Source organism: Mustela nigripes, chromosome 13 (assembly GCF_022355385.1).
Source record: "Mustela nigripes isolate SB6536 chromosome 13, MUSNIG.SB6536, whole genome shotgun sequence".
Lineage (NCBI taxonomy): Eukaryota > Metazoa > Chordata > Mammalia > Carnivora > Mustelidae > Mustela > Mustela nigripes.
Genome location: NC_081569.1, coordinates 72,750,738 through 72,777,040, shown reverse-complemented (window position 1 = coordinate 72,777,040; position 26,303 = coordinate 72,750,738). Strand labels below are relative to the sequence as shown.

The window sequence follows — 26,303 nt, the reverse complement described above, 5'->3', positions numbered from 1 at the left end:
CGACAGGAGAGAAGGAAGTGGCCTGCGCTGACTGAAATAGCTGAAGAATGGGTAAAAACTGACTAGTCAGAGAAGAGGAAACAGGCATTATTCCACGCAGACAGGAGCACTTGAGCAAAGGAATAATTCGGGGTTGAAAAGGTGAGGACAGTGGGAACCAAGAAGGAACAAGGGTGTGGGGCCAGAGTGCGGGCGGTTTAACGTTCAAGTACAGGCCACAAGGTCCTCATGCAAGAGGTAAAGGGGAGCCATTTTAGGTTCCTGGGAATGCTATTTTAGCCAGCTGAGAAAAACTGGAGACTCAGGCTGAGCAAAAGCAACGCCAAAGTCTATTTTGTCCTTCACCTTGCTTGAAATGTTCCTTCCCTTAAAGGTGGGAGTGTCAAGCGACAGACACGACCCAGGGACGTTCTACCTGGAAATCAGCCGACGCACCAAGTCCTTGATGCCTAATTCCAGTCTGGAATTTTACTGACTAGCTAGCTAACCAAGTTTAGCAAATTGTCAGAAGGAGCTTGCTCACTGAACTGTTATTCGTATTGATGCGGGGGGGGGGGGGGGGGGGGGGGTCTCGTTTCACTGAGAAAGGACGATGGGAAAGGGTGAGGAGGGAGAGAAAGTGAAAGGAAAGCGACAGAGGTGGGGAAGGGGATAGATGAGAACCCACGGCGAGGGTCCAGCCGGGTGGGCGTCGGGGTCGGGGGTCGCGGGGCCCTCAGGGGCCCCCTGGGAACCCGGCCTCGGGCGCGGCGCGTGTGCTCGCGGGCGGGGCGCCCCCGCGGCCGCCCGCGGCCAATCCGGGAGGGCGTCGGGGGAGGGGCGGGGCTTGCCGGCTCCGGCGCCGCGAGTCCTCCTTTTTGCACACACACGAATACAAAGAGCCATACGACCTTCGGGTATCCTTTTTCCATTTTTTTCCCCCTCCTTAATCTTGTGTGTGTTTTCAAAATTTTTAAAAATAGAGATCTGTGGCAGTGCTGGGGTGCGGAAACTGTTGCTAAGGGGAATTTGTGCTTTCCCCCGTTTCTTTTTCTGTCTCTCTTCCTCTTTCTTTTTTCCTGGTCAAGGTTTTAAATATACCAAGAAGTTGAGAAGCAGGATGACCGTGTACAACTATTTACAGCCAAATTTATAGTTTTTTTCTTTTTGTTTTCACAGTTTAAGAACTGGTAAATTTTTGTGGTTGAGGTATTTAAGAAATTTAGCTGCTTGGGGAGTATAGATTTTTTTTTCTTTTTTTCTTTTTCTTTTTTCTTTTTTTTTTTAGGCGGGGTGAAGGGATAATGTATATTTCTGCCACGGGCAACGTCGAAAGAAGCGGAGAATTGAGACTCCCTCACAAAGCTGTTTGCGTGCGTTTTACACACCCTCCTCCAGAACCAAAACCAAGTGGCTTGAATGTGGCAATTGTCCAAGGCCAATAGGTTAAAATGTTTGGATATTATAATTGAGACACTCACCTCCCCGGGGAGGTGGGCAAAGCCCTTCTTACAAATGTGTCTTACATTTTCATGAAGACATTGTGTGCGTGTGTGTGTTTGTGTGTGTTTTGAAGCAATTGATTTTATAAAGATTTATCTTGGGGTTTTGTGCTTTGTGTATATGTACAGTATGTGTATATGTGCCATATCAGATTTTGTTTTCGAAAGAGATTACCTTTGATTTTATGTGTGCAAAGTAGCCCTTATTAGGCTGTGATTTTTTTTTTCTGTTGTGTTCCCAAATGTGATCCAAATAGGATTTCGTGTGCAAATTAGAGCTTAGAAAATCCTATGCTCAGCATACTTAGGCACTTTCATTTTATGTGCATTTACTGTATTTTTCTCCTCCTCTTTTAAAGTACCAGATTAGTGAATAATTGAATAATTCCCAGGGAGTATATAGTCCATGTGGCAAATAAGGGTAGGCAATTTATTGAATCTGTGGTTCGAAGCCTTCTTTAGTGACTGTTTTGCCTTAAGTGGTTTTGCTTTTTATTGTCTCACGTTCTTAAATGTACAGCTGTGTATATTTTGGCCTTTATGTGTGGTTTGGTTGGTGTGTTCAGAAGGGACGTTCTCTCTTGGCTTTTTGACAAAATGGTCGTTTATAGGTTGGGATTTGTTCGAAAAGCTCCACAGCTGGCAAAGTGTCAGGAAAATAATCCAGTCAAGTCCAGATCTCAAAAACCATTCATGGTGGTTGTGATGGGAGAGGGGCAAAGAGGAGGCAAAGGCAAATAATATATAGGAGGGGGATAAGAAATGCATTGTGGTTATCGTGTTGCATTTTTGGATTGAGTAGCCTTCTCCCCAGGTCTAAGAGTCACAGAGAAAAGGGTAAGAAGAGGAGGACAGAACAAGCTCAGAGCAAAGCCTCCTGTTACATGAGCCTTCGTCTCAGGAGCCTTCATCTCACTTCATTCTGTTACTAAGCCACTGTCTCCTATGAGGAGTCATAGGGAAAATATATTCAAATCTGTATTCACAGATTGGAGCGAAAGCATAGGAAGTATATAGGATGATGAGGGAGAAACTGGAATGTCACCAGTGAAGCAGCAATCAGGATATTTAAAAGAATCTACCGTAGAGTTCAAATTTAATTACATCAAAGCTTCTGTAGGAGGATGGAAATACATTTCCATTCCTCAGCCAGAGCCCTACTCAGTTTCGGGTAGGATTTAGGGCGCCTAAACAACAGCTTTAGAATTACTTGTCCCAGGTCTTGAAATTCATTATAATGAAAGTGGCCCTCTGTGGGCTCTCTGGGCTTCTCCCTTGTACTGGGTGTTATTTTTATTTCCTAACAATGCAAGCCAGATCAGTACTTAATAAATACTGTCTCAAATGTGGATCATTCCACAAGTTTAGACCTGCATGCAAATCTCTGAAATCTAGTCAGATTCCAATGACTCTTTTGGTGGCAGCAGTGCTGGGAATTTTTAATGGAGTTTTGTTCTCATTCTTTTCCACATCACTGCAGGTCATCACTTTTTAGCTTCCCGGGAGAGAGAGCTTGTCCCAGAGAGGTACACAACCCAAGCTTCTGACTTGCTATTTGATTTTTACTAGGAACCTAGGCTCATGCCTGGTGTCCTTGCATTGAGTCCCACGAATGTATCGTTGGCTTGGCCTTCCTACCAAAGCACAGCTAAACTCGGTTGACTGGGAATCCCTGGGCTCCTAGTGATGAAAACTTTGAACTAAGGGGAACTTCCCACTTTTGCTAGTGGTATCTGAAAGATCCGTAACCAAGGCCGACAGGAATTAAAATCCTTCCATCACCAAATGTATGAAGCCTGTTAGTAGCACTGAATTTATAATCGTGTACACGCAGCTTTCTAAGCAGCGACGAACAAACCCAAGTAAACAAAACAAAACAAGCCAAAGATGGCGCCTCATGGCCTTGAGAAAGCTTCGCAGTCGTGTCCCTCCCTGAAGTGGCCCCTCCTTTCCCTGGCTCGTTGAGTGATTGTGGATTGCAGCCAATAACCTCCCCGGCCCTGCTTCCCCCGTCGTCCAGTCGCCAATCACCGGGAGCCAGAGGACAGGCTGGGCGGTGCCTCCCCGCGAGCGCGCGCTGGCGGGGTACACGGGCCGGCGCCGCAGTCTGCCTCAGCCGGGCCGCGCGTTCGTGTAGGCGCCGCTGAGTCAGCTGGAGCCGCGGCGCGGGGCACACGAGGTGGAACACCGGCAGTGACGGAACACCTGTAGGGCTGCCAGAGCCGGGCCGCAGCGGAAAGTTCCCGGTGGCTCTCCGCCCAAGTCCGCAGAGCTTTTGCGGCCACGAGTCTACCCACGGTGACCCGGCGAGATCCCCGATCGGGCCACGGGGCTGTTTGCTCCTACACCCCTTTCCCCGGAACCCCCAGGCCACTCTGCGGTGAGGCTCAAAGGCGAGTCGCCCTCACCCGTGCGGCCTGACCCGAGGGCAGTGCTCGAGCTCTGTTCTCCCAGTGTCGGAAATGGTTCTGCTGTCCCCGGTGCCCACCTGTCATCTCTGACTAATATTTAATCCACTAACATTTACCGAGGGCTCGCAGGGCGCATGATGTGGCTTTAGGAGCTAGCTTTTCATTTTTCAGTTGATCCAGAAATTCAGGACTTGTCCTTTGTGTCAGACACATTTCTACGGAAATCTTAAACCGAGAATTTTAATTTTAGCCAGTTGCATTTTTAACACATGTAAATAAAAAAGACTGTGGCGCTAGGCTAAAAACTCTTAAACCACTCTACAAGTATACTTGGAATCTTTGGATTAGGGGAAGCCTTTTCTTAGAATCTTATTCTCCCCTTAGGTCTACATCTCTCTGTCTTTTTTAACCTCTGAAAATTAGGTTCTAGACTTTCTCTGCAAAACAGTAGATGGGTCGATCTTTCAAAATGTAGTAAAGTAATATTTTATGGTATTTGCTTTCTTGCTCTGGTGTGATGAAAGGGCTCTTTTTTGATAGGAACAGGTGAGCCGTATTGCACCTCCAAGTGGAGGAGCTGGGCTGACCAGCACTTTGGAGCTTTGAGTGGCCATTTTCCTTTTATTTCTTAAAATGAAAATTACGGTATGAATTGCTGTGCTTTGGTAATCACATTTAAGGAAGTCCACCGCTAGCCTGACCCTGAATGAGTCAAGGGCCCATTACAAAGACATACATCATCAGAGTGATACCATATCATACACATCTATTAAAGAGTGAGGAAACTTTTATTTTTCATAGTTTGGAGGTGAACTCAGTCATGCAGAAAATTCAAACTCAGAATGGGTTGAAAGCAAGCAAGGGAGCTGCCACGAGGATGATATATTTAGTTCTACCACAAATACATGTGACTGGGGAGGAAAGAGGTAGTTAAGATTATGGACACTCTCACCCTGAACTGTCTAAAGAAGATGGGTTTTCTTTCTTTTTTATCTAAATATTTATGAAGAAAATACCAAAATTATTGGAAAGTACATTTTCTGGGCCCCTTTCACATGTGTTAAAATTAAACCAACACTGAATGAACCCCAAACATGTATTTTATGCAAACTTTAGTTTGCCAGCTGCCATCACTTTGTGTTGGCAACTCATCAAAAGAGTAAAGATCTTTTTCTTAAAACTCAATTCTAAAAGTTGATAGCATTTTGCAAAAGACTTGTATATTATTCTGTGGTGGTCAACCTTAGTTTATTCCTTTTCTTTTTTCCTTTCTGGAATGAAAATATGAATTCTTGGCTTGCAAATAAATTAGCAGTCTGAGTTGCAAAAGTTGACTGTATTAAAATGTTTGAGAATGATGGTTTAGACACTGCCCACATAATTTACTATAGTTAACCATTGGTTTGCCAAACAGTGCATGAATGGCTTCATGTGTTATTGAATTAAAGTTATACATTTTGAGAACTAAAATAAAGATATCAGAATAAAGTTTATGTACCTTAATAATATTGACAGTGTTAAATGGGCTCTAGAACCATAAGCCAGTGCTGGAAAAAAGCAAGAATAATTAATTATGTTAGTTTGGAAGCATTAGGAAAGGATTTAACAGGTTTGTAACAACAGATAATGCTGTACTGTTTATAGTAAAGTTCTATTATCAATTTGGATTATTCATACTGAGGAAAATCTGCCTCTAAGTAAAAAGAGAGTCTTAATACTGTATCTCTTTGTCTTCCTCTCTCCACCTCAATGAATCTTTGCTCTGTATTCATTTTTCTTCTCTGTAGTTTTAGGGAAAAGTTACTCTTCCTTCCTTCTCACATTGGGAGGATCCTTCCTAGAAGAAAACTAATTCTTTTCTAATATCTTCATCTTTTACTTTCTCACAGCCGCCTTCTTTTTAAGTCTTGTTGTCCTTCTTTTCGTTTCATTTTTTAAAGTTTTTATGTATTTGACAGACAGAGGTCACAAGGAGGCAGAGAGGCGGGCAGAGAGAGAAGATGGGAAGCAGGCTTCCTGCCGAGCAGAGAGCCCAGTGCGGGGCTCAATCCCAGGACCCTGAGATTATGACCTGAGCTGAAGGCAGAGGATTAACCACCTGAGCCACCCAAGCGCCCCCATTTTATTTTATTTTTAAAAGATTTTATTTATTTATAGAGAGGCGGGCAGAGAGAATGGGGGGGAAGCAGGCTCCTTGCTGAGCAGAGCCCAATGCTGGGCTCAATCCCAGGATTCTGAGATCTAAGCTGAAGGCAGAGAGGCTTAACCCACTGAGCCACCCAGGCGCCCCATTTTATTTATTTTTCTTTACTTTTCTTTCTTTCTTTCTTTCTTTTTTTTTTTAAGTAGGCTGCACACCCAACCTGGGGCTCGAATTCACAACCCTGAGATCAAGAGTCATATGCTGTACTGACAGGCAGCCAGGTACCGTTGGTAGTTCTATTCTTAATTTATTGAGGAACCTCCATACAGTTTTCCAGAGTGGCTGCACCAATTTGCATTCCTAACAACAGTGCACAGAGTTCCTTTTCCTCCACATCTTCACCAGCACTTGTTGTTTCTTGTGTTTTTTATAGTCATTCTGAGGGGTGTGAGATGATACCTCATTGTGGTTTTGATTTGCATTTCCCTGATGAGTGATGTTGAGCATCTTTCCATGTGTCTTTTGGCTATCCGTCTGACTGTCTTCTTTGGAGAAATGTCTCTTCACGTCTTCTGCCATATTTAAATTAGATTATTTGGTTTTTTTTGTGTTGAGTTATATAACTTCTTTAATTTTGGGTACCTTTATTGAATATGTCATGTGCAAATATCTTCTGTCATTCAGTAGGTTGTCTGAGTTTTGTTGACTGTTTCCTTTGCTGTGCAGAAGTTTTTTGTTTTGATGTAGTCCTGTTATTGTTTGTTTTTGGGGGGAGGGGAGGCAAGGGGAAAGAAAAAAAATTTTTTTAAAGATTTTATTTATTTATTTGACAGAGAGACAGCACGCATGAGAGGGGAGAAGGTCAGAGGGAGAAGCAGACTCCTCGCTGAGCAGGGAGCCCGATGCGGGACTCTATCCAGGGACTCTGGGATCATGACCTGAGCTGAACGCAGTTGCTTAACCAACTTAGCCAGCCAGGTGCTCCGAAAGAGAGAATTTTAAGCAGGGTCTACACCCAGTGCAAAGCCTGACCTGGGGTTCTGTCTCACCACCCTGAGATCAAGGCTTGAGCCAAGCCACTTAACGGACGGAGCCACTCAGGCACTCCCCAATAGTTTATTGTTGTTTTTGTTTCCCTTGCCTCAGGAGATATATCTAGAAAAACGTTGCTGTGGTTAATGGCACAGAAATCACTGACCTTTTTCTTTCTGCTTTGTAAATAGTGAAGTTCTAGAGCCTCTTCTGACTTCCTTTTTATTTCCTTCCTTCCTTTCATAACTAAACTCTAGAAAACTTAATTTCATGTCTTGTTTGCATTTTCTGTCCATCAATTTTTCTTTCACCTACTGCTTTGTATTACTTTCACTGAAAAATTACCGCTCTGGTCATGACCAATGACCATCACAGACAAATAAAATGTATCTCCTTAATTTTCATCCTCTTTAGTCATTCTGCTGCACCTGTCACAGTTGATTAGATCCACATTCTTGAAATTCTTTCTGCATTGGCTTTCATAACACTTTTTCTCTCACCTCACTGACCATTCTTCTCTTTTAATGAAGCCTCTTGCACAGGTTGGCTTTAAGCGCTGTCTTTGGCCTTTACATTTCACACTTTATCTTTACTCTGTGGAGAATGCATTCACTCTCAGGTTCAACTACCACCCTCCAGCTAAAGATTCTAAATCTGCATTCCAGCCGTGACCTTCCTTGTGGTTTTTCGTTTGTTTTGTTTTGTTTTCGGTCCTAGTCAGTTGCTGGTAGGACATCCATTTAAAGATGTTGCTATCAGTTTGAAATTTAACTTGTCAAGTAAATACACATCTGGGGTGCCTTGCTAGCTCAGTTGATAGAACATGTGACTCTTGATCTCGGGGTGGTGAGTTTGAGTACCAAGTTGGGCGTAGAGCTCACTAAAAAAATAATAAATACATACATACATATATACACACACATCTTTTCTAACATGATGGTGCCTCCTCTCAATGTCTTCATTTCTTTCTTTATTTTTTTTTAAGGTTTATGTAAGAGAGAGTATGTGCGCATGTACACACGTCAGCGGGTTGGCAGGGTGGGAGGCAGCGGGAGAGGAGAGACTCTCAGGCAAGATTCTTTGAGCACAGAACCTGATGTGGGGGTGATCCCACAACCCAAATCATGACCTGAGCCAAAACTAAGACTGGGATGCCCAACCAATTGAGCCACCTCAACATTTTCATTTCTGTCATTCTGTTATTGGTACCATCTGCTGACCCTCAGGTTGATCTTGAAGTTGTCTTTGCCAGTATTTCTGTGCCCCGCATTTATTAAGTAAAAAAATATTGGGTGCCTGGGTGGCTCAGTTGGTTGGGCAACTGCCTTCAGCTCAGGTCATGATCCTGGAGTCCTGGGATCCAGTCCCGCATCGGGCTCCCAGCTCCACAGGGAGTCTGCTTCTCCCTCTGACCTTCTTCCCTCTCCTGCTCTCTCTCACGGTCTCTCTCTCAAATAAATAAATGGAATCTTTAAAAAAAAATTATCAGGTTTTCTGTCAGAATGTTGAACCTTCATATCCACAACCCTCATTCTCAACTCACTTCCGGTTTGAAGAGTCTCCTAATACTATCTAACCCTTCCACTTTAGGTGTCTAAGACAAGGGTCAGCAAATTGCCATCCATAGGCTAAGTCTGGCCTGCCGTCTGTTTTTGTATGGCCCATGACCTAAGAATGGCTTTTATATTTTTTAATGTAAGTGTTAAATATAATATCTTATGACATTTCTGTGTTTATAAATAGATTTTATTAGAACACAGTCATTGTTTATGTCTTGTCATGTTTATGTATTATCCATGGCTGCATTGTGCCACAATGGCAGAGTTAAGTAGTTATGACAGCAACCACATGACTTGCAAAGCCAAAATCACTCTGTCTGGTCCTTTATAGGAAATAGTTTTCTCACCCCTACTCTTGGAGTTTCCTTAACATGGCTTTCAGAGTCCTGTGTCAGCTTTCCATACCTTTGCTCTGACCTCACACACATACAGCGTAAATTCCTATAATGTTTGTTTTTCCTCTCATCTCTCACGTCTTCCCACCCTACCAGTTCCTTTTATACATTGTCCAAGGCTTGGTTGGAGGTTCTTCTTCTGTAAGACCCCTTTCTCATATGATTCGTTTTGTTGATCTCTCCAGTATTTTGAACTGTCTCCTCAAGAATTTTTGTCTGCACCCATATTTTTAGGCACTTGTGTATATTCTGTTTTGTTTCTTAGACATTCCATTCTCACATATGCTGTAAGCTTTTTGCATTCTCACATATGCTGTAAGCTTTTTCATTTTGCATGTAGGGACTTTGTCTTCCCTTCATTTGAGTATTTGGTGGTGGCAATCCATTTTGGTGACTCATCCTTCAGCATGGCCTTGCATAGAGAATTTTTAGAAACTTTTTTTTTTTCAACTTGTTTTTCTGTAATAGGGATGTATGTAGTTAATGAAATGTGTGTGTTTTGTTTTTAATCCAACTTATCCAGCATTTAGATTGTTATCTGGTTAGGAAATATTATAATGTGAAATATTCCTTCATTACTTGCTGGCTTTCCTTTCTTTCCTTGTCCTTTCATTTCAGTGTCTTAGAGCTTAAGGAAATACAGGAGCCAGGAAAATTAAGTCATCAGGAATGTCCACAGAAACCGAGTAAGGGTTGTTTGAATACCCATTGTGCTATAGTGCACTGTACTGAGTTTATATAGACACCAATTATTGCTCTGAATGTGACATTCTAAAATAGACATAGTTAGGGGCACCTGAGTGGCTCAGTCAGTTAAGCGTCTGACTCTTGATTTTAGCTTAGGTCATGATCTCAGAGTTGCAAGATTGAGCCCCACGTCAGGCTCTGTGCTGGGCATGGAGCCTGCTTAAGATTCTCTCTCTCGTTCTGCCCCTTACCCCAAATAATAATAATGAAAAATAAATAAATAAAATGACCATAGGTGGTTTTTTTTTAGATTTTATTTATTTATTTGAGAGAGAGAGCACAAGTTGGGGAGAAGGGCAAAGAGAGAGAGAGAAGCAGACTCCTTGCTGAGCAGGGAACCTCACAGGGTTCGATTGCAAGACCCTGAGAGTGTGATCTGAGCCAAAAAGGCAGACGCTTAACTGACTGAGCCACCCAGATGACCCAGACGTAGTTAGGTTAATATACAAAATAGAAAAGCAGAAAGAAATTGAGGAAAAAAATTAGAGACAGTAGAATTATAATTTGGGATGGGGGAGGGGCAAAGGGAGAGGGAGGGAGTGATTCTTAAAAGCAGGCTCCATACCTAGCCCCTAGCCCAATGTGGGGCTCAATCTCTCAACCCTGAGATCATGACCTGAACTGAAATCAAGAGTCGGACGCTTAACCGACTGAGCCTTTCAGGCACCCCAAATCATGATTTTTTTTTATGTCAACACACATATGAAAATATATCTTTAAAAGCTAGCAAAGTTGTATATTATCCCCAGTCTAAAGCCGGTTCATGAGACTAAGCAAATTGCAAATACTTTGTTTTCTTAATTCCCTCTCTAATGTATACCATAGGAGTTTTTATATGCATACATGCATCTTTGTAGACTTGAATTTATTGTTGCTTAGAAATTTGTTATTAAATTTAGGGGGAAAATCCCTCAAGTTCCATTTCAAGGCACAGCATTTTTTTTTTTTTTCCAAGATTAGGAAATCAGGATGGAGCTCCAGGATGGAACACAAAATATTTTGGGAATAATCATCCTACCATCCAGCTGCTATTTACGGGGCACGGACTGCATGCCAGCACTCTGTAGGTGCCTTACCTACATTACATATGTGTAGTCGTCACCAAAACACTCCCAAGTTGGCAGAGGAGAGCGCTGGGGCTCAGAAGAGGGAATCATTTTTCCAAGTTCACACAGCTGTTAAGTAGTGGAGCAGGATGAGAAATACATATATTTTTTCCTTTTTTCTTTTCTTTCTTTCTTTCTTTTTTTTTTCTTTTTTTTTTTTTAATACTTCCAGTTCAGTGCTGTTTTGGATTGATGATCTGGGAATGACCATTCAAGGGGGAGGGGAAGGGCTTGAGGCAGGCACAGCACTGGCAGGGGTTAAGGCACTTGCAAGAAAGAGTAAGTGTTTGGGGCAAGAATGTAGCTTTTGTCATTTTGGTACCAGAAGGGGTACCCCACCCAGTGTGCCAACCTGATGCGTCTTAGTATCTGATTTTACAAATACTGAACCCAGCTGGCAACCATTTGTATCTTATCTTCTACATAACTGTCTTTTTCTCACAACAGCTGTGTTTCAGGTGACACTCCTTGCATGGTGTTGGTTAAAAACCCGGCAAGAACAGCGAAGGCCCTTATTTAGGAAGGGAAAGGATTTATAAATGCTTCATCCATAAACTGACACCGGACTCGTTTACTGCCTTCTTCTAACCTTTAGTTTCAGGTTAAGCTTGCCTTCCAGTGACTCTAATGACAGAGAAGCTGCAAATGGATATGAGTGAAGTTCTTACATGTCAAAACCTGGCACAGAAACATTTTTGTTTGTTTGTTTTTATGTATAAAAGGTGGAAAGAGCAAATCAAAGGCTATTCTTTAATAGCCAAATGTAATTAAAATGCATGGTCAGATTTACATTTTAGTACCGAAGAGGCACTAAATGAGATTGCTGATTCAAAAAAAAGAAACCCAAATCTCAATATATAGAAAATCTTCTTACCCGCCTCCTCTTTTTTTTAATTGTGATGTTATGATATCATTTATAGGGTAAGATGGAAATGTATCTCTTGTGGAAACTGTAAATATACCTAAGATTCTATCTTAGGGAGCTTCAGACAGAGGGATTTTTTTTTTCCCCTATAATCAAGTATTTAGCAAAGACAACATGAAGCTCCTTGGACTGTGCTCAGTCATACAGTCCAACCTTCCCATACCTTTTTTCTTTTTCTCCTAGAGTAGTTTAGTTGCTTACCTAGGGTGATTCAAAAGTGAGACACTTTGGTTTATCATCAATATTCTGGTTTTGTCTTTGATGGGGCTGGTCATGTGGGGACTGAGCTATTTCGACATGCCTTTTGAGCTTTGTCCCTCCGTCAAGGAGCTTGAGAAGTGGAGATGAGGGGCCTCAGAGGTGATTTCTCTGACCTACCAGCTGTAGGATTCAGAACAGCTGGATTTCTTTTCAGAGGCTGGAGGCCCAGATGCACAAATGTGAGAGCCAGGGGCTGGTTGGCCTGTGGTCACCACAGCTTGATTCTCTGATCCAGCTTTTCCCTTCCTTTCCCTGCCCCATCCCCAAAGCGCCAGTGATAGAATCGTGTGAGGTTGGTGACGTGTTGAGGGCTGTCGGCATATTCCTTACTTAGGAGTCTTACTCTGAATGCATGTGTAAGAAAATTATAGAGCGGGTAGAATCGTGATTCTCTATGTCAACAAAAAGTGGTTATCAGTTAAAAAAATAAGCACTAGATTGAAAGTGGCAATAACTGGATTCTGCTGTCTCCCTTGACCTTGAAAAAGATCTATAACTCGTCTGCATGTCTCTTCGGTGTACCTGGGGTAATGTGTATTTCCTAGAGCTTCGGTGTGGTTGAGATAACCTGCGGGAAGGGTTTTGAACTCCTTAAAGAATGATGTCAAGGAGACAAAAGGCAATGACTGTTACTACCACAAAGACAGGGAGGAGGTAAAGACAGATCTGCATTTTCTTCCTTAATCTTCTCATCTTTCCAGATGCTTGTGGGTCCTTTTGAGTCCCCCACCCCTCTGTTCCTCAGGTTGGAGTGGTGGTGGGGTTCCATGCTTGGGTGCAGGAAGAATACCTTCTACCCCTTGACACTGTATTCATCAGGAAGGCCTGTGTAGGCACCACCCTTTGGGTCAGCAGTGATTGGGACCCCCACCGCGCTGTGCTGGGAGAGTACAGGATCTGCAGATAGAAGAAGGCATCTCTCTGCAGGCTGAGGACAGGCAGCCATGGAAGGTGTACTCCTTCCTGGCTTGCCTACTCCTCCTTCACCCAGCCCGCCGCCTGGTACCCAGGCTCCTCTGGTCACCTGCCATGACACAGGAAAGTGAATCCAAAGAGGCTGGTGCTTCCCGCCTGCCTCGAGTGGGGCCGACTGGGAACACCTTTCTGAGCAACCCAGCAGTGTGAGCATACTTGTTCCCGCTGCCATCAGCCATGTCCTTCAGTGCCACCATCCTCTTCTCCCCTCCCGGTGGCAGCGAGGCCAGATGCTGCTGCTGTGCTTGCAAGAGCGAGACCAGCGCGAGCAGCGCAGGGTCCCAAGGCGGGAACCCTCCCGCCAGCACCCCCATCACGGTGACTGGACACGGCCTGGCCGTTCAGAGTTCCGAGCAGCTCCTGCACATTATCTACCAGCGGGTGGAGAAGGCTGTGGGCCTGGCCGAGGCCGCTCTGGGGCTCGCCAGGGCCAACAACGAATTGCTGAAACGTCTCCAGGAGGAGGTGGGTGAACTGAGGCAAGGGAAAGCCTCTGCCCCCAACGAGGATGCGGACAGCCGGGCGCACGACTCCCCGCCCGAGGAGCCGGGGCCTCTCAAGGAGAGCCCTGGGGAGACGTGCAAGGCAGCGGCCGCGGCGGAAGAGGAGTGTGACAGCGTGGGCAGCGGCATGCAGGTGGTGATCGAGGAGCTGTGGCAGGTGGGAGCCGCCTCGGCCGTGGGGCCCGGGCCCTTGGGCTTCCCGGCCGCGCAGAGAGACGCGCGGCTCCCGGGGTGCCCCCTGGCGGCCGGCGACGCGGCCCCGCTGCTCAATCCCGTGAGTAGGGCCGCAGAGCGGGACGCGCGTGTCCTGGGGTGGCTCCCGAGGGCTTCTCCGGTCCTGTCCCTCTTCCTTCTGCCTCCCTCTGGCTTCTGTCCGGCCTTCAGCCTCGCTTTTGGGGGTTACTTGTGCGCAAACAGGACAGGCCCGGCCGTCCCTTGCCGGCGGGCATAGGCAGCCCTCGTGTGCCTGGCTCCCCACCGCAGCCCGTATGGCAGGAGCTCGACTCCGGGGTGCGGGGCGCTGGCCGTGGCCTCCCCTGCCTCAGGAGCTCTGCGTGCCACCCTCTCCTCCACAGCTGGCTCCTCTGCTCCAGGGGCTCTGCCTCTCCTGGCGAGGAGGCCTGCCGCGCACAGACGGCTCATTCATATTTTATCACGAGCCCTCCGCCTGCCAAGAGGAATTCAGTACAGAGAGATGGGAATGGAGGGGGGGCAGGCAGAGGTGGAGAGAGAGGGAGGGGACGGGGGAGGGACGGAGAGGGAGGAGAGAGGGAGAGGACAAAGGGAATGGAAGGACAGGGGTAGGGAGGGAAGGAGGCAGGTGGAGAGGAAGGGTTGAGGAAGGAGGGAAAGTGAAAAGCACAGAGGAAAGGTGAATCTAAATGGGAAGAGAATTGAGGCGGGCAGGAGAACGTGGGGGAAGGTGGGAAAGAGGTGGAGGAAAAGGGAAAACGTGAGGATGAGAAGTGGACAGCTGGGAATTCCTGGGAAGAGAGAGATGTCATCGTCGGGAGAAGAAGGGGAGCAAGCGGGCATATTTTGTGAGCAGGAAAAGACACAGAAGTACACTGTGATATTTCAGTTTCTTTACTGCTCAGGGCCATCTGAGCAGGAAAACCCTGGCTGAGTGGAGTAAAAACTGCAGAGCGTGGCACTTGGAAGTATGAAAAGGAGATGGAGCAACTAGGGAGATCACAGAGATGGGAAAGTAACAGATGTGTCACCACTTGAGAGACAGTGGGAGGTCTGTCAGCTCTCCTCCCCCATGATCCCTCTCCCCACGTCCTCTCTTTCCTCCTCCCTCATGCACAACAAGGTCCAGACACCCAGGAAAGAGAGAAGGAGCAGAGCACACAGGGGAGATGGAAGGGAGGAAACTCCCAGCCCATCTGCTAGATCTGAGAAATGAATGTAGAAGCCCCTGTCCTCCTCCAGTGCCACCCTGTGGCTGGTCACTGCTCCCTGAAGGCCTAGACATGTGGTGGGTGACGACCACTGCCGCTTGCCCCATTCAGCCCAGCCAGGACTCTGGATGGGGGAGCTGCAGGGAGGTGGGAGGAGGCAGGGGGCACTAGGTACCAGGCTAGGCGATGCCCTGAGCTTTGGTTCTGTCAGGCAGAGAAGGCTTCCAAGCCGACAGGATGGAATTAGATTTCACAGCGCAGAAAGCAGCTCACAGGTCTATAAATCTCAGCTTCCTCCCCCGCTTCTTTCTGTTTTTTTTCCCCCCACTTTCACTGTTTTGTTTTCTTGGCTGCAGAAATCCCCCCTCCTTTCTTCCCTCTCTCTCCTTCCTCCCTCCTTCCTTTCCCTGCCCTGTATGTCCTTGAGTGAGGGCACAGGCAGCAAGTGGATGTCAGGACAACAATGACAGTCGGGTGAGGCCAGAGCAGGATCAAGATGGGGCACAGACAGATCCTGTGAAGGGAATGGGGGGGGGGCAGTTGGGGCCAGCCTCTCTAGAAATTTTTGACTTTTTTTTTTTTTTTAAGATTTTATTTATTTACCTGACAGAGATCTCAACTAGGCAGAGAGGCAGGCAGAGAAAGGAGAAAGCAGGCTCCCTGCTGGGCAGAGAGCCCAGTGCAAGGGGGGGCGGAGAGTAGGGTGGGGGGGCTCAATCCCAGGACCCTGAGATCATGACCTGAGCTGAAGGCAGAGGCTTAACCCACTGAGCTACCCAGGTGCCCCATTTTATTTATTTTTTCTTTTCTTTTCTTTTTTTTTTTTAAGTAGGCTGCACACCCAACCTGGGGCTTGAATTCACAACCCTGAAGGAAGAGGTTTAACCCACTGAGCCACCCCGGTGCCCTGAAATTTCTGACTTTATATCTCTCTTCTTTGCTCCCATTTTTCTCCTGTTTCTCCTGTTTGTGTTATCATTTTATTTTCTTGTTCTTTCTCTTGCTTGATGTTCCTTTCTTATCACTTCCTCCCCCAATCCTTTTAGACAAAATACTTGCCTGGCTATGATTCTTACACCCAAGAGCAAATCATAGATGATTCCTCACAAATAGAGCATCAGAAACAAGCTTTGTCCTTGTAATCAGTCCTGTGGGTAACGATTCAACTCGAGAGGCCATGTATTTCTAAGAAATATTTGCCAACACTCCCATAGGAGCCCCCGAGAAACAAGCTGTTGACCATTAAAGACTGTGCTGGATTTCCCCTGCTTTCTGCTCTCTCTATTCACTATCCTTGGCCAAAGAATGATGGTTGACCGAGTTCCCCTAAGCCTGGATGGCTAATGGGCTATTCTTTTTTATGTTCTTAGCTGGTGGATGATTATGTGGCCTCTGAGGGTGCAGTACAGCGGGTGCTGGTCCCTGCTTATGCCAAGCAGCTCTCACCAGCCACACAACTGGCTATCCAGCGGGCAACCTCAGAGACAGGGCCAGAAAATGGAAGCAAGCTGCCACCACCCCGCCCCGAGGACATGCTCAGTGCTGCTGCTGCGCTGGAAGGTGCCTTGGAAGAGCCAGGCCCTGGGGGAACAGGGGAGCTGAGACACTCTCTAGGGTTTACTGCTTCCCCATGCAGGACCAGAGGGAGTGGGCAGAAGAACTCCAGGCGCAAGCGGGATCTGGTACTCTCTGTGAGTGAGCTCAATTCTATACATTTTTCTTCAGTCTGGAGAGAGAAATGAAGAATGAAGTGTGGGTTGATTTTAAATGTCCCATATTGAATGAATGGTGTCCTGGATCCTACTGGAGGGGGAGGGAAAACAAGGAGACAGGCTGGTCCATGGCCCTAAGGATGGGCAGGCCCCCTGCTAATCAGGGAACTTTAAAAAAAAAAAGAATTATTTATTTGAAGGACAGAGATCACAAGTAGGCAGAGAGACAGGTGGGGTGGGGGTGGGGTGGGCAGGGGGAAGTAGCAGGGAGCCGTATGTGGGGCTCAATCCCAGGACCCTGGGATCATGACCTGAGCTGAAGGCAGAGGCTTTAACCCACTGAACCACCGAGGCGCCCCATTGGGGAACTTTTGAAAGGCTTTTCCAAATAGCTTGAAATATTCTGTTTATAAAGAAGGGTTTCCTATCACCTCTCCTCCCCATGAACTAATAGTCCTGATGGGAAGATCTTTAAAGGATTGAGCGGCCTGACCACTGAAGGGTAGCACGGGAAACAGCCTGCAGATAACTGGTGTTCAGGGTAAGCAGCAAGGGACCCCTTGGCAGAATGGCCAAGGAATGCTGAGGTGGCACAGCCCAAGGGCACAGAGGGCCCCTCATCTCTCAGCTCGGTTAAAAAGGTTTGGTGAGTCTAGGGATTCCAAGGGCTCTTGGCAGGGAAGGTACTGGGCTGAATCAGTTGGGCCTAAAACTTGGGAGTGGCTTGGAGCTTTGGGAGCACCCCTAAACATCCTTCAGTGCACAGGGCAGCCACCCACAATGATTCGACCTAAAACATCCATTGTGCCAGGGTCAAGACCATAGTCCCTTGGATCGCCTTTGCATCCCCAGACATCTTTCTGATAACGGGGGGGGGGGGGGGGGGGCGGTGTTCTTTAGCTAGATCCTGTTCATATGGACTATAAGGCATTTCCCTTCTCTGGCTCATGGCTGATAGAGTCATTGGAGAGTTCTGAATAGGAGGGGAGTTCACCATTCACACCCACCAGAAATCTCATCACAGTGTAGCCCTGTTCCTCTTGTCACAATATTAATAAATGTTGAAGCCCACCCAGTACTGTGCTTACCAACTTCATCTTAACTGAAGATTCTTCTTTCATTACTTCTTGTTTCTTTTTCCCTTGTCTACAGGCTCCTGACTCTTACCTTCCCTTTCCTCTGGTTTGTTTTTACATTAAAGGTTTCTTTCCTTCCCTGGGAAGGAAGACACCATTCATAATCAGAATCAGCTGGTTTCTAACCTTCATTTTAAATTTTGGTTATGTTCAGGTATAGCTCACTTATCAAAAACAGGGAATGGGTTTAGTTTTTCTGTCTGAAACTTCTGGCCCAAGAGGGCCACTCTTGCTGCCAGTGACAGAAATGGAGCATATACCTAGAAATGGATTGCAAGGGATTTCCCAAAACTTCATAGTGTTTAAATCATGAGTAAATGCATAATAATTACAATTTGCTTAAAAATGGGACTTTTGACCACTCCCAATTCTTCCTACCTCCTCCAGCGAGAGGTCTGGGGTTGAGGCCTAGCTGCTGCCTGCCTTTTGGAGAGCCGGGTGGAACTGAGGACCTTACAGGAGGACAATGTGCTCACCCCTCCTGCTCTGTTACAGATGCTTGAAAGGGCTCTGGAGGATCAGTCAGGGAATTCTCCTGCCCATCCCAGAGGAAGGTTTCAAATGTACTTGTGCCAGATTGGTTTCGAGGGAGAGGGTTAGCTGCAGGCCTTTAGTCTTCCAGCCTTTAGCTCTGGGAAGGAATCAGAGAGGCATCCCTCCAGTCTGCTTGGGTCACTGGGGATTGCTGCTAGGGATCCAAAAGGACCAAATGGGAACCACAGACTTCTTGGAATGCGGCAGATCCCAGCCACACCTTGGGGAAATGTATTTATTTTTAGCTCGCTCAGGAGGTAGGTGAGCCAGCAGCCTTCACAGTCTTAACACTTATTATTGTCTTAGAGTATTTTCCCTTTCCACTTCAAGCCTGGTTTGATTTTTGTCAGCTGATCTCTTCCAATCCACTTGAGTTGGAAGCTGTGCACCTCCTCTCCCTTTCTTCTTTTTCCTCCCTCCCTTCCTTCCTCCTCCTTCCTTTTCTTCTTCTCCTCCTCCTCCTTCTTCTCCTTTTTCTTCCTGCAACACTTTCAGATTCTTTCTGAAGCATTCACCTATCTTTTGTGATTCCTTAGGTTGGGACTCTGAAGAGGTAAAATAACCATATCAAATATGAAGCTAATTTAATAACGGTCCTTTTTATAGAGTGGAGGCCCTAACCATAAACACTTGATGGTACTTTCCTAAATGGATATGGTCAGTCCTAGAGGCAGAAGGGTAAACTGGGGACTCCACAGCTGCAGCTGACATCCTGACATGAGTCCATTGGTTTGGGACTGGCAATTTCCACTAACCTAGGGAGCTTGGGATGAAAATACCACCAGAAACACTGGAACTAAATTTAATTGGAAGAAATGTAAAGTCCTGCATCAAAGTTTAAAAAAAAAACAAAACAATTGCAGAATGGCATAGATAGTAATCCCTGTGAAAAAATGGACTCGAGTTGACTGTATGCTCACTAGGAATGAAAACTGTGACCTTAGGAATAGGGGTGGCATTGCTAAGAAAGGTAATGCCATCTTGGGTTTCATTCCTAGAAGTGTAGTGTGCCACTCAGCAAAGTAATGCTCCCTTTGGCCTGATCTCCACTGACGCATTAGATTCCATTCCCACTGCCACGTTGTCCATGGGACACTGGCAAGCCAGAGAGCCTGATGGTTTTGAGAGGCGTCTGTCTGGAAACTGTGTCATGAGGAATGGCTGAAGAGCTTGGGGACATTTAGCCCGGATAGAAAACCTGGGGAGTACATGAGAGTCTTCAAAGATTTTAGGTGCTATTAGGGGCAAAATTGGCCAGATTTCGGAGTCTAAGACAAAACTTTTTAACAACCAGGGAGGTTCAATAGTAAAATAAGCGGACTTGAAAGAATAGTGAGAACCCATTCTTAAAGGTATTCAAGCAAAGCTGAAAGTAAGCCTATAGAATGATGTGAAGTTGGGAGATTGGGTGATAGGGTCTCCAAGATCCTTTGCGTTTCACATTTCTGTTACTTTAGGTTTGTGTTTTTTAGACCATGGTGTGTGTACCCTTGAGATTTGTGGTAATGTGCAAAGGAGTATACTTAGGGCATTTTCCTGAGTCCTCAATTTTATGAGACATTAGAATTTCTTAGACATTCAGAAAACATTTAAAAAATTTTTATTTTATTTAAGTTCAATGAATTAACATATAGTGTAGTGTTGTTTTCAGAGGTAGAGTTCAGTGATTCATCAGTTGCATATAGCATCTGGTGCTCATTACAAGACATTTTTAGATTAAAATAAATACAGATACACTGTAAAGAAAACTTGAAAGTTTGCAAAAAGAGGGGCCCTCAAGGAATGTCCATGAGCAGTAATCCTGGTGTATATTTGCTCTCTCCTGGTTATCAGGAAGGATTATGTTTGTGAAAATGTCTGAGACCTTTTCCCCTAGTGGATTATATTCCCCAGAAAAAGAAGTGAAACCAGAGATGATCCTCGAGTCCTTGTACAAATTAAATGAAAAGGACCACAAAAGGGAGGACATTTGAAATACTGACTTGAATAGGCTCTCTGGCTAAGAAGGGGCACCAGCAATGGTGCCCAGCCTATGGGAAGGATTCAGGCAGAGAACCTCATAGGGATGATGCCTAGGGAACAGAGGAGGGTTTCATCATATCCACTCCCAGCTTGAATCTTTTTTTTTTTTTTTCCCCTAGAAATTGGTCCACAATGTGCATAACCACATCACCAATGACAAGAGATTCAATGGGTCTGAAAGGTATGATCCTCTTGAGAGAAAAGAATCACAGGGTATTCTGCCTCTTCCCCCCGAGGGCAGTAGAGGGTTACTCCAATGTAACAGTGAGGCTAAGGTTGCCCCCTGCATCCTGTCCTTGGTCATGGGGGAGTTTACCTCAAAGTTGATTCGTGCCAGGAATCTCTGTCTGGCTTTTAAAATGCTGACTGCCTTGTTCATGATCTTCTTTGTGGCAGCATCAAGTCCTCTTGGAATATTTCAGTAGTGAAGTTCCTTCTGGAAAAGCTCAAGCAGGAGCTGGTGACCAGTCCCCACAATTACACTGATAAGGAGCTGAAAGGTGAGAAAAATTGAATTAACCCCCATCCTTTTTCCACTCACTGTTCTTGGTCAGAGAAGAGTTGTAATGGAGGTGATTTAAGCAATTTTGAAAATAGTGGACTTAAAAACATTTTTTTTTGGCTATTCTCACACCTTTACAGGATTGTTTCTCTTTGTTTCTTTCTTTGAGAGAGAGGGAGAGATTGAGTGGGATGGGGGAGAGGGAGAGAATCCCAAACAGACTCATCGCTGAGCACAGAGCCCCAACACAGCTTGATCCAGACACTGAGAGCACAACCTGAGCCAAAACCAAGTTGGAAGGTCAGCCGACCTTCTGAGCTGCCCAAGTGCCCCTTTTTCTTTCTTTTAAAAAAAATTATTTTAATAATTAAATATTTAATTTAAATATTTATTTATCTATTTAAATATTTATTGGGGAAAGAGAGAGAGAGTGCAAGTAAGGGCAAGGGCAGAGAGAGTCCCCACTGAACATAGAGCTGACTCCGGGCTCCATCTCAAGACCCTGAGATCATGACCTAAGCCCAAATTACTCAACCGACTGAGCCACCTAGGCACCCCAGGATTGTTTCTAATTGCCTTTTTATTCCCCTATCCCACTTGAAATGAAAGTAAGAGAAGGAAAGGACTAACACCAGCAGGCATGATATTTCCACAGGGCCTGAATAGGGCATTACAAAAAGGAAGTCAGAATCCAGACCTGCCCTTTTGTCCCTAAATATTACATCCTGGGTTTTCTATTTTCCTTACTCTTCTCTTATTTGCCCGTAGCTAACCCTGCAGCATTAAGAAAGCTTCTGCTGAAAAACTGCTGGTAATCCACTACCGGGAGAGTAGAATAGGGATGGGTTTGATTGATCAAGCCCAGGTTGGGGGAGGAAGCTACAGAGCTCGGACTTGTTGAGTGCCAGTGGGAGATATGGGAGGAGTCAGTGCTGGGTGGGGAGGTGAGCAGAGACAGCCAAACCTAAGAGAAGTAAATAGATGCTGATGAGTCTGTGAGAAAACCCACCTTCCAGAGTGATTCTCACCTTCCCAGCCAGTAGTGTTAGGGCAGAAAAAAAAGGGCTGAGGACCTGCTCTCTGCCCCCTCCCATTTCCCTCCTTGCCAGGAGCCTGTGTAGCCTACTTCCTTACTAAGAGGCGTGAGTACCGCAACTCCCTGAACCCCTTTAAAGGCCTGAAGGAAAAAGAGGAGAAGAAGCTTCGAAGTCGCAGATACCGGGTAGGTTTCTAGGCCTTCCTTTCAAGACACTAAACACTAAACCCTACTAAGCTGCAGTGGGACAGGCCAAAGGACGTGGCATCTGAGGATAGGGTTGAGAGCCAGGAATGTTGGCAGATATGGGGGGGCAGTTCTAAGATGACTTGGGGGCTAGGTTCTCTCAGACACAGATTTTATACGGCCTTCTTCCTACGAGAACCCTCTTCCCAAATCTAATCCACAGTTTGTTTCTCTTCCTGTCTCTACCCTGGGCTCCTTCCTTAGCTTTTTGCCAACCGATCCAGCATCATGAGGCATTTTGGACCTGAGGACCAACGCCTGTGGAAGGATGTGACAGAGGAGCTGATGTCAGATGAAGAGGACAGTCTTAATGAGCCAGGTGTCTGGGTGGCCCGGCCTCCCCGGTTCCGGGCCCAGCGCCTCACAGAGCTCTGCTACCACCTGGATGCCAACTCTAAGCATGGCACTAAAGCCAACCGTGTGTATGGGCCTCCCTCAGACCGATTACCTTCTGCTGAGGCCCAGCTCCTTCCACCAGAACTTTATAATCCTCATTTCCAAGAAGAGGAAGACGAGGGAGGTGATGAGAATGGACCTGTCTCCCCATCTTTCGACCAACCCCACAAAACCTGCTGTCCTGACTTGAACTCATTCATTGAAATCAAGGTGGAAAAGGATGAATGAAATCTGTAACCAAGAATAACTCTGGATTCTGCCATTCCCCATGTCCCAGGAATGGGGCTTCCCAGAATAACAAGATGTCCTCTGCAGTCTCTCTCTTCTCACCACAGTCCCCAATGGAAGTGAAGCTGGGAGCTGTGGTGGGATAAAAAAAAAAAAAAACTTACCTAGAAGAGGGACCTCCCTGCTCCCTGGGAACGGCAAGCCAGAAAATGCTTATTTCTAAGCACACACAGTGCCTCGGGGTGCCTGGGCTGAGAAGAGGAGGAGGATGAGTCTAAGAAACATGAGGCCTTCTTGACATATGCCCCATCACGGAGTTTTTTTGGTTGTTGTTTTTGTTTTTGTTTTTTTTCTGGTTTCACTGAAATCTCGGGGAAGCTACCCTGGTTGCACATTCTGCTTCCCCCTGACTGCTTGTCTGGCTCTGCGGTGGCTGCAGCCTGGGACCAGGCCGGGGTCCTACTGCCCCCTGGTGGGCAGTTCTGTCATGGGCTGGAGTCTTCTGAGCACTGCTCCATATTTGGGAACTGGGAGACTAATATAATAGCTGTTGTTTATTGAATTATGTAAGGCAGATTTTATTATTCCCATCTTCCACATGAAGAAATTAAAGCCTAAAGAGTTCCCATGTCCCACTGGCAGCTGCTGTCCCCCTGTGTGACCCAGCGGTATAGGGGGCTTTGTAGCTATTTTCTTAGTCATGTCAGCCAAGCTATATTTCAAGGAAGGGGTGAGTGTGTGTGTGTGTGTGTGTGTGTGTGTGTGTGTGCGTGCACGTGTGAATGTGTGCACACGCGGATGCACACACACACACACACACACACACTTGCATACAAACTTTGTGCCTGATGAATGGAATGTGAAGTAAAAATGGCTTTCTGTTCAGTCGGTCATACAACAAATACTGATTACTTCCTAGGTGTCAGGTACTGTGTTAGGTGTTGTGGGTACCCTGTGGAGCAGGTCAGATGCTGATTAGAGGTTTCATTATCTAATCAGGGAGCCAGGCAGTTAAGTATACAGTGAAATGAACTGTGATAAGGGTGATGATGGGGGAGTGTAAGGGGCAGCGGCAGCAGACAACAGGGCTGGCTGACCTACTCTGGGGGTCTGGAAAATCTTCTCAGAGAGTGGTGCTTAGACTGGCACCTGAAAGATGGTGAGACGTGAACCAGAGGGGAAGGGTAGGCCGGGAGTCTTCCAAACAAGGGAATAGCAAGGACGAAAGTCCAGAGGCAAGAGAGAGCACAGAGGAGTTGCCATCGTCCTGCAGAACAGTTTGAGGAGGGACTGGTACATAGAGAAGCTGGAGAGACACACAGACCTCGTCTAGTTCGAAGGCAGTGAGAAATCATTCAAGGGTGTCTGGCAGGGAAATGAGATGATCAGTTTTGTGTTTGAGAAGAATCCCTTGTCCTCGGTAGGAGATGGATGGCAGGGAGAAACCCAGGTCTGGGTGTGGGGCTGTTGGGGGGTATTCTGCAGTGGCTCAGGAGAGGAAATGGCTGGTCAGAAAGTGATGGTAAGAGGAGGACAGATTTGGAAGTTATTTAAGAAGCTGAACTGAGAGGATTTGGTGACTGACAGGCTTGGGGATGAGAGTTGGTTGGACCTTAGATGGAGGGAGGAGGGCAGAAGGTTGGTGTTCCTGTTTCGGGCTTAAGCAGCTAAGTGCTTAATGGTGCCGTTTCCTCAGGGGATGCTGGAGGAGCCAGTTTCGGGAGGCAGGGAAGGTGAAGTCAGTTGAGAGTGTTGTATGCCTTTGAGACAGCCAAGTAGAGATGCTAGCGGTCGGCTGAGTTTTTAAATCTAAGAAAGTCTGGGCTAAGGGGTGCCTCGCTGGCCCAGTCAATGGAGCATGCAACTCTCGATCTCAGGGTCATGAGTTCAAGCCCCAGGCTGGGTGTAGAGCTTCCTTATAAAAGAAAAAATGTCTGGGAGCCATCCGTGTACACAGTTCATAATTCAAGTCTTGAGGAGGGAGAACAAGGCCTGTGGAGCTCCCAGCTCTAGTCAAGACTATGGAATGGTTACCCTGAGGTCCTAAGCACTCTGGAGCGTGCCTTCAGTGCCTCCTTCTGCCCCTTCACTTGTCTCTGGTTCTTGTTATCCCCTGAAAACACAGGTGGTTGGTCCCAGCTGGGCCCATTGCTGCCACCACCAACTCCCACAGGGGCTTCCTTTAAAGGCTTCTCAACTTTTCCTAAGGTTCACTCTCCCATCCCCACTCCAAAGTGGGAAAGTTTCCAAATATAAGAGGCTCTGTGGATATTTTGGTTGTAAGTAGTAGGAAGGAAGAATCCAAGTTCTCTTTCCCCATCTGGAGACAGGAAAGGAGGGAGATGTCACTCACAGCAGGTTCTGGATGCAACCTGATAGCTCCCCTCTGTTACTAATGCTTTCAGTGTTGCCAGCTTCTAGTCTGATACTAAACTCTCCTCTGGATCAGAGAAAAGCTGTAGGCCTGACAGGGAAAGAGAGAGGCTGGTTCTCCAGAGAGATGAGGTCAGGGAGACAATGCAGCTAGGACAAAGAAGCCAAATAGTTTGTGCCAAATTAATTTCCCCAAAGATATTAACTTCCTTTGCTTCCCCATTCCCTAAGGCTACACTAAGATTAGGAAAGGTGTTCAAAATGTTGAAATGAAAATAATATGCATGATTTGTTTGCATATAATTTTCATGCTCATTTACTATCTAAATACAAAGGAATCATTTCCTTCCCCATTCTACCTCCTCTGCCCCTTGCCCCTGATACGCTAGTCAGGGCAAAATCACTTGCACTGGTATTTAATTAGACACGTTTTGCTTCAGCCACCTTTTCTTCCTTTCCTTATTCTTCATTTTTCCAGTACGTCCAACACTAGAAGCCTTCTCTTTCCCTTTTCCACCCTGATCATTTTCACTTGCTAGATCGTCTAAATGACATTTCTTTTCTTCCCTTTTAATGCTTACCCTTTATCACAATCTCCTGTGGGCCCACCATCGGGGAGGGGTCCGTTAGCCCTAACACCAGGCCTCCCATCCCCCTTGTCGCCTGAGAAAGTTTCTAAAAATCTCTCTTCCCAACACCAGGGGGTGTCTTCTAGTCCTCTAACCGTTCTACCTGGACGGTAGAGATGAGTCCCAACCCTCTTCCTCACTATTTTTGCATAGACACCAAAGTTCCTTCCCTCCCTACCGTCGCAGAGTTTTGGGTTCAGAAAGTGGTGTTATTTTATTGCAGTTTATCTGTTGGGCTCTCATTCTGTCTGGACTTGGACAAATTTGCCTTTTTCTCAGTCTGCTCATCCTTCGGTCTGCGCACAACCCACGATTTCCTCCCTTTGCTCCATCTCCCCCTTTCTTTCGCTACCTGTCTTCCACCACCTCTCTACGTGGGCTTCCTCGCCCTTCTGGGCTCTTCCATACGCGTCTCTGACCTCTTTATGTATCTACCTTTCTCCCTGCCCCCCTCTTTATGGGTCTCATTACTTCTGTGCCGGTCTCTCTTCATCTCTCCCACAGTCCCCACAGTAAGAACAAAGTCACGATGTTTGCGCAGAACATGC

General features: G+C 46.2%; 1 protein-coding gene across 5 annotated transcripts; it reads left to right on the top strand.

The window, feature by feature from the left end:
- C13H14orf93 (chromosome 13 C14orf93 homolog) lies at positions 1-23,377 on the top strand. 5 transcript variants are annotated; one of them, XM_059372896.1, is made up of 8 exons: positions 1-141; positions 1,268-1,352; positions 12,880-13,812; positions 16,312-16,632; positions 20,465-20,526; positions 20,742-20,845; positions 21,957-22,069; positions 22,334-23,377. In XM_059372896.1, the coding sequence occupies exons 3-8, from the start codon at positions 13,213-13,215 to the stop codon at positions 22,751-22,753; spliced, it is 1,620 nt and encodes a 539-aa protein (XP_059228879.1). In that variant the 5' UTR covers positions 1-141; positions 1,268-1,352; positions 12,880-13,212; the 3' UTR covers positions 22,754-23,377. The 5 variants fall into 5 exon arrangements, with proteins under 5 accessions (XP_059228879.1, XP_059228878.1, XP_059228883.1 ...); XM_059372895.1 differs by lacking the exons at positions 1-141; positions 1,268-1,352 and adding an exon at positions 807-896 and having other exon boundaries at positions 12,762-13,812; XM_059372899.1 differs by lacking the exons at positions 1-141; positions 1,268-1,352 and adding an exon at positions 832-896.
- The last annotated feature ends 2,926 nt before the right edge of the window (positions 23,378-26,303 follow it).